The 15,703-nt window shown below is 33.0% G+C and overlaps 3 protein-coding genes across 6 annotated transcripts in view; 2 read left to right on the forward strand and 1 right to left on the reverse strand.

The window, feature by feature from the left end:
• The window catches only part of LOC141461642 (mucolipin-3-like), a 35,587-nt gene extending 31,478 nt beyond the window's left edge, over window positions 1-4,109 (reverse strand). Inside the window, exon 1 of one of the 2 annotated variants that reach the window (XM_074142830.1) lies at window positions 4,091-4,109. The gene's annotated coding sequence lies outside the window, so the exon portion shown is untranslated. Of the gene's footprint in view, window positions 1-3,434; window positions 3,454-4,090 lie in introns of those variants that run through there. The other variant, XM_074142829.1, reaches the window with a different exon arrangement.
• Window positions 1-6,569, forward strand: part of Ccdc114 (Coiled-coil domain containing protein 114) — a 25,520-nt gene extending 18,951 nt beyond the window's left edge. For both annotated transcript variants that reach the window (XM_074142834.1, XM_074142835.1), the window contains 5 exons: window positions 129-310; window positions 1,966-2,121; window positions 2,274-2,481; window positions 3,128-3,386; window positions 5,164-6,569. In XM_074142834.1, the coding sequence (XP_073998935.1) occupies window positions 129-310; window positions 1,966-2,121; window positions 2,274-2,481; window positions 3,128-3,386; window positions 5,164-5,402 (1,044 nt within the window). In that variant the 3' untranslated portion in view covers window positions 5,403-6,569. The remainder of the gene's footprint in view (window positions 1-128; window positions 311-1,965; window positions 2,122-2,273; window positions 2,482-3,127; window positions 3,387-5,163) is intronic.
• Window positions 4,140-15,583, forward strand: LOC141461641 (protein SPT2 homolog). 2 transcript variants are annotated; one of them, XM_074142828.1, is made up of 9 exons: window positions 4,140-4,418; window positions 7,077-7,217; window positions 8,896-9,031; window positions 9,589-9,743; window positions 10,592-11,056; window positions 12,278-12,863; window positions 13,470-13,590; window positions 13,682-13,767; window positions 15,288-15,583. In XM_074142828.1, exons 3-9 carry the CDS (start codon window positions 8,950-8,952, stop codon window positions 15,374-15,376), a joined length of 1,584 nt encoding a protein of 527 aa, XP_073998929.1. In that variant the 5' UTR covers window positions 4,140-4,418; window positions 7,077-7,217; window positions 8,896-8,949; the 3' UTR covers window positions 15,377-15,583. The 2 variants fall into 2 exon arrangements, with proteins under 2 accessions (XP_073998929.1, XP_073998928.1); XM_074142827.1 differs by lacking the exon at window positions 4,140-4,418 and adding an exon at window positions 6,751-6,953.
• The last annotated feature ends 120 nt before the right edge of the window (window positions 15,584-15,703 follow it).

Consider the following 15,703-nt stretch of genomic DNA (forward strand, 5'->3'; position numbering starts at 1 on the left):
AATTATTTCACAAACCAACTTTTCTTCTAGGAAAAAAATTATGGATATGCCTGTAATATATTAAAAACATATCGTTACATTGCAAAGTGATAGTGAAATATAATGATTATGTTTATGTATTGCTTTAGGCAACCATAGAACTGAACAAAGTTGTGGTAGTGAACTCTCATCTGCGGCAAGAAGTGGGGTACGAACTGAGAGAAAGAGCTCAATTTAAAGCTATGTACGACTTCTTGCTAGATGAAATTGTAGCAACCACGGAGATTATATTAGACGGTACAGAAGATGCGGCACTTGCTTTAGATCTTAGGTGAAAGCTAATTTTAATTACTCTTTAATACAAACCAACCCTTATACAACTGTCCTACCGGACAGTTTTAATAGTGTCATATTTGAGTTTTCACAAGAAAATTTTTTCTGAGGTCCTTCTGAAAAGGAAATCAAATTTTTGGAGGAAATTATCTCTATGACGTGAGTGTGTGAACACAATATCTCAAAAACAATTTCAGAAACCTAAAACTTGCAGCTTTGTAGAAGCGATTTTTTGTTTTTTCGCAATTAATTGTTACTCTTCTAGATGTCAGTGTTTTTCATTTGTTCTGCAGGATCGAATGCGCAAAGTGTAAGTGTAAAGGTGTCAGCATTGAAATAGGTTGGAATACTCGCGGGAGCTCCAACATTCTAAAGTAGTGGATTATCCACTTCCTAGAGGATATCCAGATGTTCTTCCTTATAACTAGGACTTATTTTACCTAGGGAAAGTAAACTTGGAAGGTCACTGGCAAAATATTCCCTGATTATGCACTTGTGGACACAAGACTCAAAATAAATCAGGGCCTCATTTACAATCGACTGCCTGTTCGTTCAATTTGTGGTAAGAAGCCTCCATCTTCTCACACCCACCTGGTAGTTGTCCTTTTTAAAGTTATCTAGCTAGTTCTTGCGTGGTCTGCTCTTACTCTTTTCTTCCCCCTCGATACCCATAGCCTTCTGGACATCCTGTCCTCTTGAAATCTTTCTAAAAGTCAGATCCATATCACATAAACTTGCCTCACAGTTACTAATATGTCAGACTCTCCGAAAAAATCTTACATTTTTCTTCTTTTTCCATAGACTGTTAATTTGCTATATTAAGAAATATTCTTCCTATCCTTTTCCAAAAGCCCGTTGACTTCTCATATGCTCAATGCGAGAACACAGATCTCGTACTCATAATTATAGTATTGTACAGAATAATATTGGCATGCCGTAACAGTACATTTAATAGCACTGGTTTTGCTCGTGAGAATAGACAAGACGTAACTGCTAGGTGAGTCCAAAGCTGGAGAATGGTGGATAAATTTATATACCAAAAGGTTACCGACCGAAATGCTCGTCTCTGGTCCTCTAGATTGGATATAACAAGGGGCAAAACCCCTGCATTATAAAACATGCTTTTTAAATCTCTAAAGGCATTAGTTAAACTTTTCATATAATTTATAGAAGACGTTACATCGTGAATAAGGGTGATGCTTCGGCGAGCCAATTCCTCTGTGCATGTAATAAGGGTCGAACTTGTATATCATCTCCTAGAAAAAGGGTTTGTGGAACGACGAGGGAGGTCCTTACCATTAAATAAATAAATAAGCCATCAGGTCCCAAATGTAAAACTGCGATTGGCAAATAGCAATAACATCAATACCAAAAGGACGAATGGATGGATGCTAATGACAACAAAAAGAGGTGTTCTCTAATTTTAAAAGCTGAGCCTGAAACATTTTTAAATTGTTTAAAAATAACGTGAGATTGGCTGGAAAGTGCTGTTTAAAATAAAATTCTATAACAGCGAAAAGAGCGTGTATTCTGATACTATTTCAGATAATATGTATAATACTAGGATATCCCCTTTGCGGTGTATGATATAAAAATCATACAAACTGATGTAAAAATATCTGTAAAATAAGAATAGATCTAAAAATATTACAGAAAAGAAGGAATGGAGAGGAATAGATTTTATGGCCACTGTTTGAGGAAACGAACCATCAAACACATAGCAGAGTTGCGAGAACTAAGATGTGAAAAGAATCTAATATTTCGCGCATGTAAGTTTCATAACACGAAGACTAAGCAAAGGCGACAGAGGTATTGTAACAAACGTTGAATTAAATTTTACAATCTTAAGTATTCTATATTAAGTAACTAGAGTTCAGTCAAAAACATAGATGATGTTTAAAGGTTACTTAAAGGTTTAAAGGTCATATGGTAAACAAAATTACGCATTTATTTTGTTGCAGACTTCAAGATCCTGGATCTGCTCAAGCTGAACTAGCCGCAATTCAAGCATTGGAAAATACTACAAAAAAATATGAGAATCTATATAATGAAATAATAATGCTTTGTGGGAAAAATTCCATGAGTATTGATGAAATTTGTGAAGAATACCGTTCCAGGGAGGATGAAAATTTTGCAATATTTAGTTATATAAATGAAGTGAATCATGAGGTGAGGTGGGATTACCCAGAATTTCAGATCCTACTGCCTAGTTCTATCCTATCCTAGTACATAGTGGTCCGTGATTGCATAAAAACAATTTGATACTTCATTTAGGTGATAACAGGGCACCCAAAAATGTTTAGGATAAAATCAAATATTGGAAGGCCACATTACAATACCGATTTCGATAAATACATACATGTATTTATTCATAAAAGGCTTCAACGATTAGTGCTTTCTTGAGACAACGATCGCTTATTGCCTTTTCCGGAAGTTTTAACTGTCATTATTTCATTTAAGACGCATCAACATCTGAAGTTTTGGCCGGAGCCTTTTTTCAGTGAACTGCTGGCCTCCGGACAATTTTCTCTATTTACAGATTATAATGAAAATCACCGCACAGTAAAGTGTACAAGGCTTCTAGGATTAGAAAATTTAATGACTGGCAGGTGGTCTCGATATATTTTCGATCATCCCTATTAACTTTTAATGATAAAATCAGGATCATTCTTCACCTTTTAAAAATCGCGAAAGAAAGACTATTGCTGGTCTTAGTTTCCGTGCAGTTGGTTATATTTCATCCTTTCGACCGGCTGCATTGTTAGTGAGAACAATTAGTTATTGATAACTAATCTTAGTCTGTACAATGTTTTAGGGTGAAAATATCAATGAAACCATTAAAATTTTAAAGAAGCGAATGGTTCTTGAAATGGAATTAAAAGAAGAAATCGTGGAAAAAGGCAATGAATATTTGGACGAAGTGGAAAGAGATCTTAAACAAATCGCATCAATACGTAATGAGATAATAAAAAAAAGAAAATCGGTTGACGGCCATTGTTCCATTATGGTTCAAGGATTTGAGAAACTATATATTCTCATCAGGGGCAACTTAACTTCCTTTTCTAAGACATTAGGTATATTGCCTGGAATATTTATAAATTTATTTTCTTATTTAAGCTTACCTACTACTAGTACGGAGGTCTCTTGAACCAAATATATCCAGAAAAAAATCGTGACACATAAGTGAACACAAACGTCTTTCCCTTACAATTCTCAAGATTTTCTTTGAACTTGTATTAAATGATCGGCTGCAAAAAATGTTCATTATAATAGGAAGGACCTTTGACATGCATGTAAAAGCATGTTGCCTCCTCAATTTTCGGCCTTTCAAATGAAAACGATAGGTCTTGGATCTGAATAGACGGAAGCTGAAAAGAAATCAACAGATTCAAACTAACGCTCAAGATGCATATCTTGAGACGCGGAATGTTAACATCAAATTTAATTCTCACTATTATTCAGCTAATTTAATTGGTAATGCCGCACTATTTAGTGGAATGGCACTTTAGAGGGAAACTTATCCCACTTCTTCCAAGAACTACCATAAATCAAATTTTGAAAACAAATTTCAAACAAAAGAGAGATATATAAAAGGATATAGCGAATTCTGATATAGTCATTTATATGTGTTCCATCACGATCAAAATACTTTAATTCCATTTAATTAATTACAATACGAAATTAATTAAATTCCCTTCTTATTATACGTAAAATTGTAATATTTTGAATAAACCAAATGGCTATTATTTAGCTCTACGAAATCTTCAAAAATATTTACCCTGTTCAATGGACCTTTGTACTAAGTATAGTAAAAAGTCGGCAGCAAGCTCTCCTGAAGTGATTAGTTAGTTCTCTGTGATCGCACTGCTATCTCCCTATCTATCTCTGTACCAGTATGTGCGGCCAAATTATTTAAGTGTACCTATCATATATCTCTGGTGTCTCCCAATAAGAGTGCATCCATTGTGCATCTATCTACCGCATAACCGTATCTCTTTCTTCACGTCAACAGTTTGATACAGTCCACTTCTCTTTCAATCTCTTTCTATCCATCATCTCAGAGAACCACACACACACCTCTATATCATGCAATCATCAGAAAAAAGGTAAATGTTACATATATTTCTCTACATCGAGCTACCATCTTTATGCTGCATAATTTGCTCATAACTGAAGCCCAACTTGTGCCTAAAAAAGGAAAAAGTTTATAAACTAAAGTAGTCTGGTGAAGTGGCTTTTTAGAAAATCACGAAAACTGAAGGAGGGCCAATTCGTAATTTTCATCAAATCGAACTTAAAGCAAATTATTGAATACTCGTTAATATTATTAACAATGAGACAGCACATTACACAAAAATGTCTCTTACAGAAAAAAACACCCCTAAAGCTGCCTTAATAATGAATTTTCCTTTAAAGGTATCTGAAATAATTGGTATAAATGTAACATACTTGTAAGAAGTAAAAAAGAAAAGTAGGAGCTGTTTTTGGAAAAGTCCTTTAATTTAATGGAAGCACTTCAGGTTCATTAATTTTACGAAAGGGAAGAGAATATGTAAGTAAATAAGGGGGGAAAAATGAAAATCTCTTTTCAGGTGTTACTCAGTAAATATAAACATTAAAAAAAAAAAATGTAACATTTAGAAAAGCCTAGCTTTTCTTTGGCAGCCTACTTTAAGTTAATGAAGTAATATACAACTTTTATTACGGACTAGTATTTAATGGTTGTTGTAAAGACTTTAAAAGCGCCTTTAATGGGAACAAATTGAACAATGTTACACCCATATCCAATAAAGAAATTAAAATAAATTTCTATTATTGAAATACTTTTACTAAATTTCATTTTTATTACAGTAAATTCATCAAAATTGGATTATGGAAATCTTCATTTCCTACTGCCAGTTATTCAAAAACAAATGTATAAAATAAAGAGAAGAATTCATTCTAAGTTTTCAACTAATGAAATTTTTTTGGATAAAAATTGCGATAAAGATTTTAGACCGATTAATGTGAGAAAAAAAATTATGCTACGAGAAGTTTGGGCTCAAGATAATGAAGCAAACGATCAAAATCAGCCGATTGCTAAAGAATAATGATCAAATTTGTTTAATTGCAATGTTTTTTTTTAGTTGTAATAATAAATGAAGTTACAATAGCATTCTTTCATTGCCATCCGTCTTTAGAGAAGAAAGGAGGTCTGGGCGAAATAATTTAGAGATAGTTTAATTAGGTGGAAAAAAAATCGTGTGAATCTGCCCTAAGAATTTGGTCCTTGCACCTAAACAGACACATTTAGATGAATTCAGGGTATGTCCCACTCATCCATTAATCACCGTCTGCAATCAGTTGGCAGGGTGCCCAAAAGCTGCCCTAGTTTTCTTCAATTAACTTAGCTTCCGCTCGCCGACTCAGTCTCTGAAACCTTTATACAAAACACAAACGATTTTCATCTAGTAAACGAAATTAATTGGGATTAAAAAAGAATTTATTTTCACTTTTGAGACCTCTCAAAATGCAAATCTACATCAATTTTTTAACCAAATAACACTTCATTCAAGAAAATAGGTTCAAGAAATGATAATTTTAAATGATTACAAAACTTCCCCTTAATAGGTGTAAGAGCGGAAAGTCCCTTTAATGTTACGTAGGGGAGCCCTAACCCTTTCATCCTTCCAAATTTCATCACAATCAGGTTAGGTTTTACTGAGTTATTAGTAATAATAATTTTGGAGGGGGCCTTACATATATTGGGCTAACTCCTCTCCTATTTGGTGTACAGCGTCGAGACCCCCAAAAGGTACATCTATACAAAATTCCGAATCGAATGACACCTCATTCGTGAAAAGCGGTTCGCGCATTTAGGTGCTACGTTGATTAAAAAAAGGGAACAAGATGAAGAAGATTTTCTGAAAATGCCGTATTTGCCCATTTTCAGCAACTTTTTTCTCGAAATCTATTCGATCTAGGTTGTTGCAAAAAAATTACAGTTGTAAAGGAGGGTTTGCCCTATATTTTAAAGAAAATTTGGGATTTTATCTTTAATAGAAAAAGAGAAAAAAATTGTCAAGGTTGAGTGTTTTTCAACGTTACGCTTTTTCGTGCAGCTTTTGACGATCAGCCCTTATATAACTGTCCAACCAGACAGTTTTAATTTAATTGTAAACAAATTTCTGATTTTAACACGGTATTATTTATATTACGCCTGGATTATAATTCTACTTATTAAAAGTATTGTTTTCAATTATTTGAAATATCCCTTCAATCAGCTCCAAAATTTGTAGTTTTCGCTTTAGTTCTATTTAATAATTCTAGATTTTTATTAATTCTACTTATTAAAAGTATTAATAAAATTCTAGAATTATTAAATAGAACTAAAGAGAAAACTACAAATTTTGGAGCTGATTGAAGGGATATTTCAAATAATTGAAAACAAATAGGGTAACATCACTGACAACTTCTTGTCATGTTTTGTGTAAAATTATGATCTGACTTAAATGCAAAGTAAAATTAATACTTCTCTATGACACAAGACATATGTCAGTTATACATAAATTGAGAATTAATATAACAAAATTGTAATAATGAATTATGGCGATTTATTGTATAAAGCGCATGAAAATAAATGCAGCGTATCTAACAAACAGGTAGAACATGTTTAATTATTATTATTTAAACAGTTCTTTCAGTTTAGAGTGCTATATTTTAAATTGTGATTGTAGCTAACTTTAAATTAAAAGTCAGTTAATATTCTGTAATTAATTTTTTAGGTACGCTGCTATAAAACTTCATTTGCACCGCCTAAAAAGCTCAGTAAATCTACAGTTTCCTCAGATAATATTAAAAAATTCCTTGCTAGGAAGGAAGAAGAAGAAAAGAAAAAAATATTGGAAGAGCAACGAAAAAAGAATGTAAGTCAAAATTATACAATTCTTGCACCCAATATGGTAATATTATTAACAAACCATCCCAGTATTAATTTAACAAGTATACCAATTCATCTGTATATCATCGGGTGGCCTTCCCGTCACTTCCCCACAATCCAAGTTCATGCTTAAGAAAAAAAAGAAAAACTTACCTCTTGAAGCATTCTTCACAAAAAAAAAAAAATTATAATATACTTGACAAAACTTGCTTTTAATAACTACATATATACACACACTAATGAAAACTTTAAAAAATGAGTAGAAAAACAAGAAAAATGTAGAAATTAAAAATTCAAAAAGAGTACTGTGTGACCTCACTAACTTCCACCGAGTTCTAATTTTGATTCGTACTCAATCACAGATACACAAAGACTAAGAAATATAGTTAATAAGCGTTATAATACAAAATTAGCTCTAAAATAAATAACTATCAAAAATACTTAAATTACAAACAAAAAGCAGAACCAATCGTGTAAATTTATTATTTTAACGCCCAGCAGATTGATGTCTATTACAACTTTTTGAATTTTTATGTCAGTTACGTATTTTACAAAACGGTTATGAAATTTTACCGATCAAAAGTGAAAATAGGAAACAATTATGTTTTTCAAATGGATTTCAAACCTTTATTATTGAAAATTAAATCTGTTTAAAATTTCATTATAGACTTAGGCAAGACAAGTAATTTAGTTTTAGAAAAAAACAAATGTTGGAAACCAAAATTAAGTAGTATTGTGAATGTGATCTATTTCGATAGTTTGTCATTTGTTTGAATTATGCTAGGACACCGTGTTATTTGAGATATTGGTTTAACAACTTCCTTTATTCTTTTGAAATATAATTAATATTAATGTGATATGGACTCATTTAACATCAAGCTTGTACTGGAACTTTATCTTCTAGTTTACCCCCAATATGGTAATATTATTAACTAACCATCCCAGTATTAATCGTTATAGAGAACATTTCTGTGCGGAGAACATAATTAGACTCTCAAAGAGGGCCCGATATGTTCCCGTACACCCTTATGTGCTTCAATACGTGCTTAAATGGACAATAGTTATGAAAAATAAGTGTTCAAATGATGCAGATCCCTTCATCCCGGTATTAATTTAACAAGTATAAATTCGTGTAACCAATTCATTCTCTTTGTGTAAAAGTAATGTGTCAGCCATTTCTCGTAATGGCGTTATATTAACACCCTAAGAATATTCCCAAGCCGTTTGTTGTTGGAATAAGGTAGAAGTTACATATTACTGCGCGCTTTTTATAGTCAGCTTAAGTAAGGTACTAAGAATTATGCAGCCAATTAGGATAGAGAGAGTAACAGTAAGAGGCCAGGATCAACTACAGAGGAAGAAGACTTTATTCCCCAGACGGTTGTTAAAGAATTTGCACAATCCTTAGCACCAAACTTAGTTGCAGTGTGACAAAGCGCAATGTATCGGTATTTTCTGTACTGTTTCCAACGATGATCACAGTTTGGGCACATTTTTAATCTCTTATTTAGAAAAACGAATATATATATATAAAAATCAACTATAGAGAGAGTGTTACATACATAACTTTCAAACATTTTCTCAAAAAACTAAGGTATTGTGCAAACTGGTTCATTTATGTTTATTTACTGCACACGAGTTTATGTTTTGTATTTATTTTGTAGGAATTATTAGCCTTAAGGAGTCAAGATAAAAAAGCGCAGAAGAGAGTACAAGTTATGCTTAAACGAACAAAATCAGCGAATAAATCTGTCATGGAAGATGCTATTGACAATGTGAACACAGCAGACACTTTAATGGGTAAGTTTTATTTTTTTTTTATAGCGATTAGCCATTTGTTATGTCGGGCTTGTTAGGTCTAAATTTAATTTAATGTCAGTTGTGAGGAAAAGTATTACTTTGATATTTTGAATTCTGGTTTATTGTGTGTATATCATAAGAACTTTTCTTTCTTCATTGCCCATCGTTTCCGCAAGGATATGTAATTCATCAGTGGCTCGGATATGATATGAGGTGTTTTGTGAAAAGGGTGTTCGTATAAAAGTTATAACTGTAGAGATTATAATCATGTGATAGCAATAATGATCTGTTGTCATTGCCTTCTTTATTTGGGTGTAAAATTCTTGTTTAGAAAAATAACTAAGACATTTTTTAACTAAAGAAAGTAATTAAAAATGGTTAAATTTTACATATGACGTGGAATACTAAGGATGTACTCTCTTTTTCTTCTTTAGTAATAAAGAATATTCAAAAATTAACTAAATTTGTTACCACATAATCAGCTAACAGTGGCATTAGTAGACTAACATTGCAGTCACCTATAATTTTTGTCACATCATTTAAATTATTGTTTGCAGGGCCTAATCAGTGTGATGATGATGATTATGGCTACGTTTCCCAGGAAGCTTCAGCTTTGTATAATAAGCTGATGAATAAATACGAAAAAATGCCCCCAGAACCGGAATTATTTTCTAAAAAGAAGAAGGAAGTTAAAGATCTAGTAGCCGCAAAGGTAATTTGATGTCCTTTTGTTGATTTCTCTTTTCACTGGAGCATTTTCTCCTGTTAGACCAACATTTGACAAATGTAACATTTTCCGTCACCACTTTTGACCTTCCGCATTTTCCATAGTTTTTGGGCATTTGGGTTGAATACATATACGATTATGCATATACATATCGTATATGCAATTGGACCAGCATTTTGTTCTTTAATTCTTTAATTTCATTGCTTTCAAAGTTTCTTCCTTTATCAATTTGATAATTTGATTCATCAAGTTGTGTAGAGACGTTAATTCTGGTATATAGGTACCTACAAATGCTTGCTTATATTCAAAGATGATAAGAGACTGGATTGCGTTCAGGTCCTGCTTCGATCATCCACTCCTTTATTAATACTTCTAATTAGGCACTCCGAAGATATGTCCTTATTTGTTGCTTACATATAATTCATTAGAGTTTATTACTTTATGGATTTTTTTCCCTTTGAGCCTTTTAAATTTTAGTTTATCGATAGTTAGTCTCTATTTTTCGTGTATATGATGGATACTTGCCAAACATTTGAGCACAGAGCCTCCTTCTGTGTGGTTCTGTGAATTGTAGTGGCTAGCTTTGATGGATCTATATGATGGCAGCTTTTTGCCGTAACCATTTTGATTGTGTTTAGCACAATTCCTTCCAAAAACGTTTGGTAATTATGTAAAAAACGGTGTTCGACCCTTACAGCAACAAAAAAATTCAGGTATTCCTTTATTTGATACTTAAGAAGGATTCGTTTAAAAATGTTTTATTGTTTCCTCCCCCTAATATTGTAAATTAAAACAATATATTAATAAATAGTTCTATTTGTAATAAATTTCAGGATCGTGTTAAGCTTGCTTTACAAAAAGAAGCAGAAGAAGCAGAACTGCCTCACAAAAGGAAAAAGAAATCTAGAAAAGATGCGAATGATCTGATACAGGACACAGACAGCGAGGAGGAGGCAACCCCATCAAGTTCTAAAGACTCATTACAGAGAGCTAAAGTTCATTTTGATTTAAAAAGTGAAAATGTTAGTAACAAGAAAGATTCGATGGAAAACCAAAAGCATAAAGTAAAGAAACCAATTTCAACGGCTCCACCTCCACCTAACTTTAGTGAATTATTGAAGATTGCTAAAGAAAAACAACATGAACCCATTTTAATTGACACGAGCGCAAAACAAAAAGAGCCGCCAAGGCTGATGACAAGCAAAGAAAAGGCGGAATTCATGAGGGAAGAGGAAAGAAAACGTAACCGTCTTAAGAAAGACAGAAATGAAGGCAACATTATTAAAGAACCAGAAAAGGTAAATTTTATATGGTGATCAGTAGAAGTAGGCATTATTTCAAATGCGGTATTTTTCAAGTTATTTGAAACATCCCTACGCTATCCAAAACTGTATTGGGCACACAGCTGTCTCAGTGTAACGTCTCAATGGTATATGTGGATTTGTTTGAGAATAGAAAATCAATATTTGTGAGGGTGTGATAGTAAAGCTAGAGTTCGGCCGGCCAAATAGCAGCAAACATCAACTATCTCTGCAGACCCTATGTGGATTTTATGAGAGTGGGGCTGTCAGTAAAACTGCTATTAGGATGGGGTGCCCGCAGGGACGCCAAGAACTCTGATGAAATGGCTCTTTCACTTCCTACTTAGGGAATGAACGGACCTATCAAATATAGCGACAAGCAATAGTATGCTAGACTAGTATGCATCCACCCTTGTGGGGTAATTTTTTTAATGATATTAGTACGAAAATGTAAAGTAATGCTTTTTTTACGTCCAACTAGCCATAGTATGTCGTTGGACGGAGGCAAATGTAAAAGATATTTTGCGATAATTTTGAAATTAATGTATTTAAGTACAAGTAGTCCAAGACGGGAAATCGATCCCAGTACCACTATACTTTTTTCCTTTTCGAACTTCGTCTATCATGGAATGCTAGAACTGCTGAATGTAAAATATATATTCATTTTACAAATCAGGAAAGATGGGAGAGTGCATAACTTAAAATAAATCAGGTTTATTAATTATTTTAAAAAAACATATCTTGAATAATTTGTGGCATTACTAGCGATAAGTAGAAATGGTTGAAATAAAAATAATATGAATTTGTATTAGTTTTAGTAAACTATTAATATTTGGAATTGAACTAGCGAGGATTGGGACAAAATAAGAAAACAACCCCGTCTTATCGCCAACATTTCTATTCTTTCTGTTTTCAATTCAACTGATACACATATTCACGCCCTAAAGAAGACAATAAATTATTCGAAACGTTGGTGATAAGACCGAGTTCATTATAATGTTGACCGAATTCTCGCTTCTTCATCATTTTTTCTTCTCCGAAGACCCAATATCTCCATATAAGGCTCTTCACACTGTGCATAGTGCGATGCTATTTCCTCCACTTTCTGCCAAAACCTACACAAGCCATTCCATTGTCATGTGATGTATTAGAATTGACTTTTTTTTTTAAATTAGTATTCACTATTTTTTATTGAGCTGATGGTTTTATTATTTTTAGGTTCAAGAGGAAACCAAAACTGAAAAAGAGTCTTTAAAAAAAGGAGAATCGTCTGGTATGAAAAGAATTCCTAAGCTATCTCAAAATTCCTCAAAAGTAGAAACCTCTGTAGTAAGTGATAAGAATACACCTGTTTCGAAACTAGTTTCATCTGAGAGTAAAATTAAATCAGTTGAAGAACGTTTCAAAAAGAGTAACGATGTTTGGCAGAAGTCATCGCAGTTAGCCAATAAAAAAAGTAAATTAAATGGCACAATAAATAAAAATTTCACGGAACCAATAAAATCGGATACACTTTCTGTAGGAGAGTCTAGATTGTTGGATAAGAAAGCAATAAATGAAGAATATGTGCCTAAACCAAAGACTATCATTAAAAACGTTGATAAAGAATTATCAGATATTGATAGAGAGATTGAATTATTGAGAAAAAGGAAAATGTTATTAGCGATAAAAGCTAAAGAAGAGCAAACTGCGAATGTGCCCAGATATGTCCCTTCGGTCATAAAACCACGACCTGTTGCCCCAAAGGAAGTGTCCAAAGAGAATAAGGTGGTTTCAAAGCCGAAAAAGAAGCCTATGAAGAAAAGTAAGTAAAGTTTTCTCATTTCATTAACTAAGTATGCTCTCTTTTCTGGTATAGTTTTCTCATAATGGTCGTAAATAGAAAAGAAAAGAAATTGAGAAAGAAAAAGAACTTTACTGAGTTTACATGTTTTCGAGAATTTCTAGACTAAGGCCCCTTTTTTTTTTATCTTTGTAGAGAATTTTTATATTGCGTTTTCACCAGAAATCGTGTTGTGAGCGATGAAAATCTTACCACGAAGTATCACATTTCTCAATAGATTGTTTTACCACACTCATTAGAAAATACTCATCTAAGAACTTACCAGTTGTGTTGAAGCTTGTGTTCGAAAAGATGGATTTTAGGAAGTTTTCTGAGTTAGGGAGAAGTAATTTTGCCTCCCTCTAAAGTGTCTTTTTTGGTAGTTATATTAAAAAAAAAAAAAAAAAAAAAAAAAAGACGCGGAATACTTACATAACTATGAGAGTTGTAATAAGAGTAAGTTGTGTGAGTACTCATCAGATTTTTTTTTTTTTTTTTTTTTATTCCACTTAAACAATTAAAAAATGCACGGTTAAGTAGAAGTGTGAATGTTTTTATTATTTTTAATTAAATTAGCTCACTTTCCAGGATGCATTGAATCGGATTCTGAATATGACTCTGAGTTGGATGATTTCATTGACGACGGTCCTCAAGCTGAAGAAGATTATTCAAAAGTCATCACTGAAATTTTTGGTTACGACAAATCAAAGTGAGGCTAAATTTAGCTAATAGTTTTGATTATCATTTGTCTCTTATTTTACACGAGATTATTCAAACTAGCCCAATTAATTTTGCTCCAGGTACAGAGACATTGATGAAGATGATGAATGTATGGAATCAAATTTCGCGCAGCAGATGAGGGAAGAGTTCGTCAGCAGCAAAATAGGTAATTCTTTCTTATTTTTCATTGATTTTTTTCGTACTTAGCTCTATATTACTTATAAGTCCAGAACTGAGAGTGTAATATCTTAAATACACAGCTTCGAAGCTCCAAATTACGGTTTCATTCTGCCACATCATCTTCTACAAGACCTTTAATGCGGAAATACGTTCTTGTAGTAAGTCATAGCAAGTTTTATATCCTCTTTTCTAAGCTTACTGCGCGTGATTATAGCGGCCCTTTGGAATCATAGGATTCCTTATCCACATTAATCTTTGGTGACCAAATGTCAGAGATGTATTTATAATTTTTGTTTTTATCACACATACATTATACAGTTAAGATTTCAGTGGGTTCCAAAACCCAGCAACCTTAGGGAAATGATTTAGGCACTGGCCGCTAAAAATTCCAAGACAAGGCTTTGAACAAAAAAGAACAATCCGCTACCTTCGCCCGTCGATACAGAGTCGGATTTTTGCGAGGGTTCATGTTATTCTCCATAAAGAAGTTAACGTTAAAGAATGGTGCTTTTAGAAGTTTCGTACTTTGGAACACTTGTACGCTCATGAACTGCATTTAGCGTACCGTTAATTGTGTTAACTTAATCCTGTCCGTTTTTCTTTTATTTACCTTCAAAATATTTGAATCTGTGGATCGTCTTTAGATCGCAAGTTTTCTTTGGAACTATATGCTCCGTTTGAGAGAAGCTCAAAGCACTTATATTCTTCATTCAACTTAAATACAGTGCAACCTCGATTAACCGACCCTCGGTTAACCGGGATTCGGATTAACCGGGATCATGTTGAGTCATCATAAGAACACCTGGATCGGCGCCGAAACAAAAGTTAATTTTCGGTGGCGACAGGAAAATTTGTTGTCTTCCGATGTAACATAGTTAATTGTAGGCGTGACAGCAACTCTTTTATACCTGATTTTCTTGAAGGATCATTATGTATGTATGTATGTAAAAACCTAAAATATGGTGCGATTAGTACTGAATTTCTTGTGATTTACCACGGTCTTACAAAAGACCATGGGATTTACGTGTCCGTAAATGGTTAATTTTCAACTTCACGGTTATATGTAATATTTTTATCGATAATTACCGGCATAATATTTGTATGGATAATTACTGACAGTAATTATTACTATGTAATACTGTGTGTGTATTCGGTTTAACCGGGATTTCAGTTTTCCGGGGTGGGTATAGCCGGAGGTCAGCCCTGCTAATTGAGGTTGTACTGTACCAGGTAGTTTGCATCGTCTGACTTCTGAGTTACTACTGCCTCGTCGCCAGTCAATAGCAGATTACTTATAAATATGTTCCTCACCTCAAACTTGGTTCTGTTGAAAAAATCTCTTATTTATCCCACCGCCTTAAAAAAAGACATTTGTCCAGTTGCCCGACTTTAAACTTTTGATGGATAATTGAATATTGGATAATTGAGTTTAAGCCTAGCAGGATTTTTAGTCTTCAAATTTGTTTTTAATAATTACTCATCTTTATCTTTAATTTGATTGTATAGGTCTTTTGGAAGATCTAGAAGACATTCGCAAAGAACAAGAAGAAAAGAGAAGAATGAAATTGAAAAAAAAATTCAAGTCTTCTCATTAAAGAGGCGGCGCTCCTAGAGGGTTACAATGAGAGTCTTACCCCGATAATACTTCTTCTACGTACTGTAATTATTTGTTCTGACTTCTTTCAGTGTATTACCGACGACTTTCTCAAGTCAGGTACTCTCTGGGAACAATTGTACATAATTGTAAATTTTATGTTTGAGGCTTTGTAAATAATATAAATATATTTTTATGTAAAGTGTTAGATACCGTTATTATTTATTTACTGTTGATTAAATAAAAAACAATGAGCTATTTGTACTGCAATATAACACCAGGATATCAAAAATTAATTTTTGTTTAAGAATACAATCTGTCTATTTAA

This window comes from Rhodnius prolixus, unplaced genomic scaffold (genome assembly GCF_049639745.1).
Source record: "Rhodnius prolixus isolate KJV_2025 unplaced genomic scaffold, Rpr scaffold_12, whole genome shotgun sequence".
Taxonomy (NCBI): Eukaryota; Metazoa; Arthropoda; class Insecta; order Hemiptera; family Reduviidae; genus Rhodnius; species Rhodnius prolixus.

What these genes read in the sequence shown, in the direction of transcription:
- LOC141461641 (XM_074142827.1), top strand. Translation starts at nt 6,891, where the DNA reads ATGAATTATGGCGATTTATTGTATAAAGCGCATGAAAATAAATGCAGC. An exon ending in AAGATCTAGTAGCCGCAAAG is followed by an intron (nt 9,744 to 10,591) that starts GTAATTTGATGT and finishes AATAAATTTCAG; the next exon opens with GATCGTGTTAAGCTTGCTTT. An exon ending in TTATTAAAGAACCAGAAAAG is followed by an intron (nt 11,057 to 12,277) that starts GTAAATTTTATA and finishes TATTATTTTTAG; the next exon opens with GTTCAAGAGGAAACCAAAAC.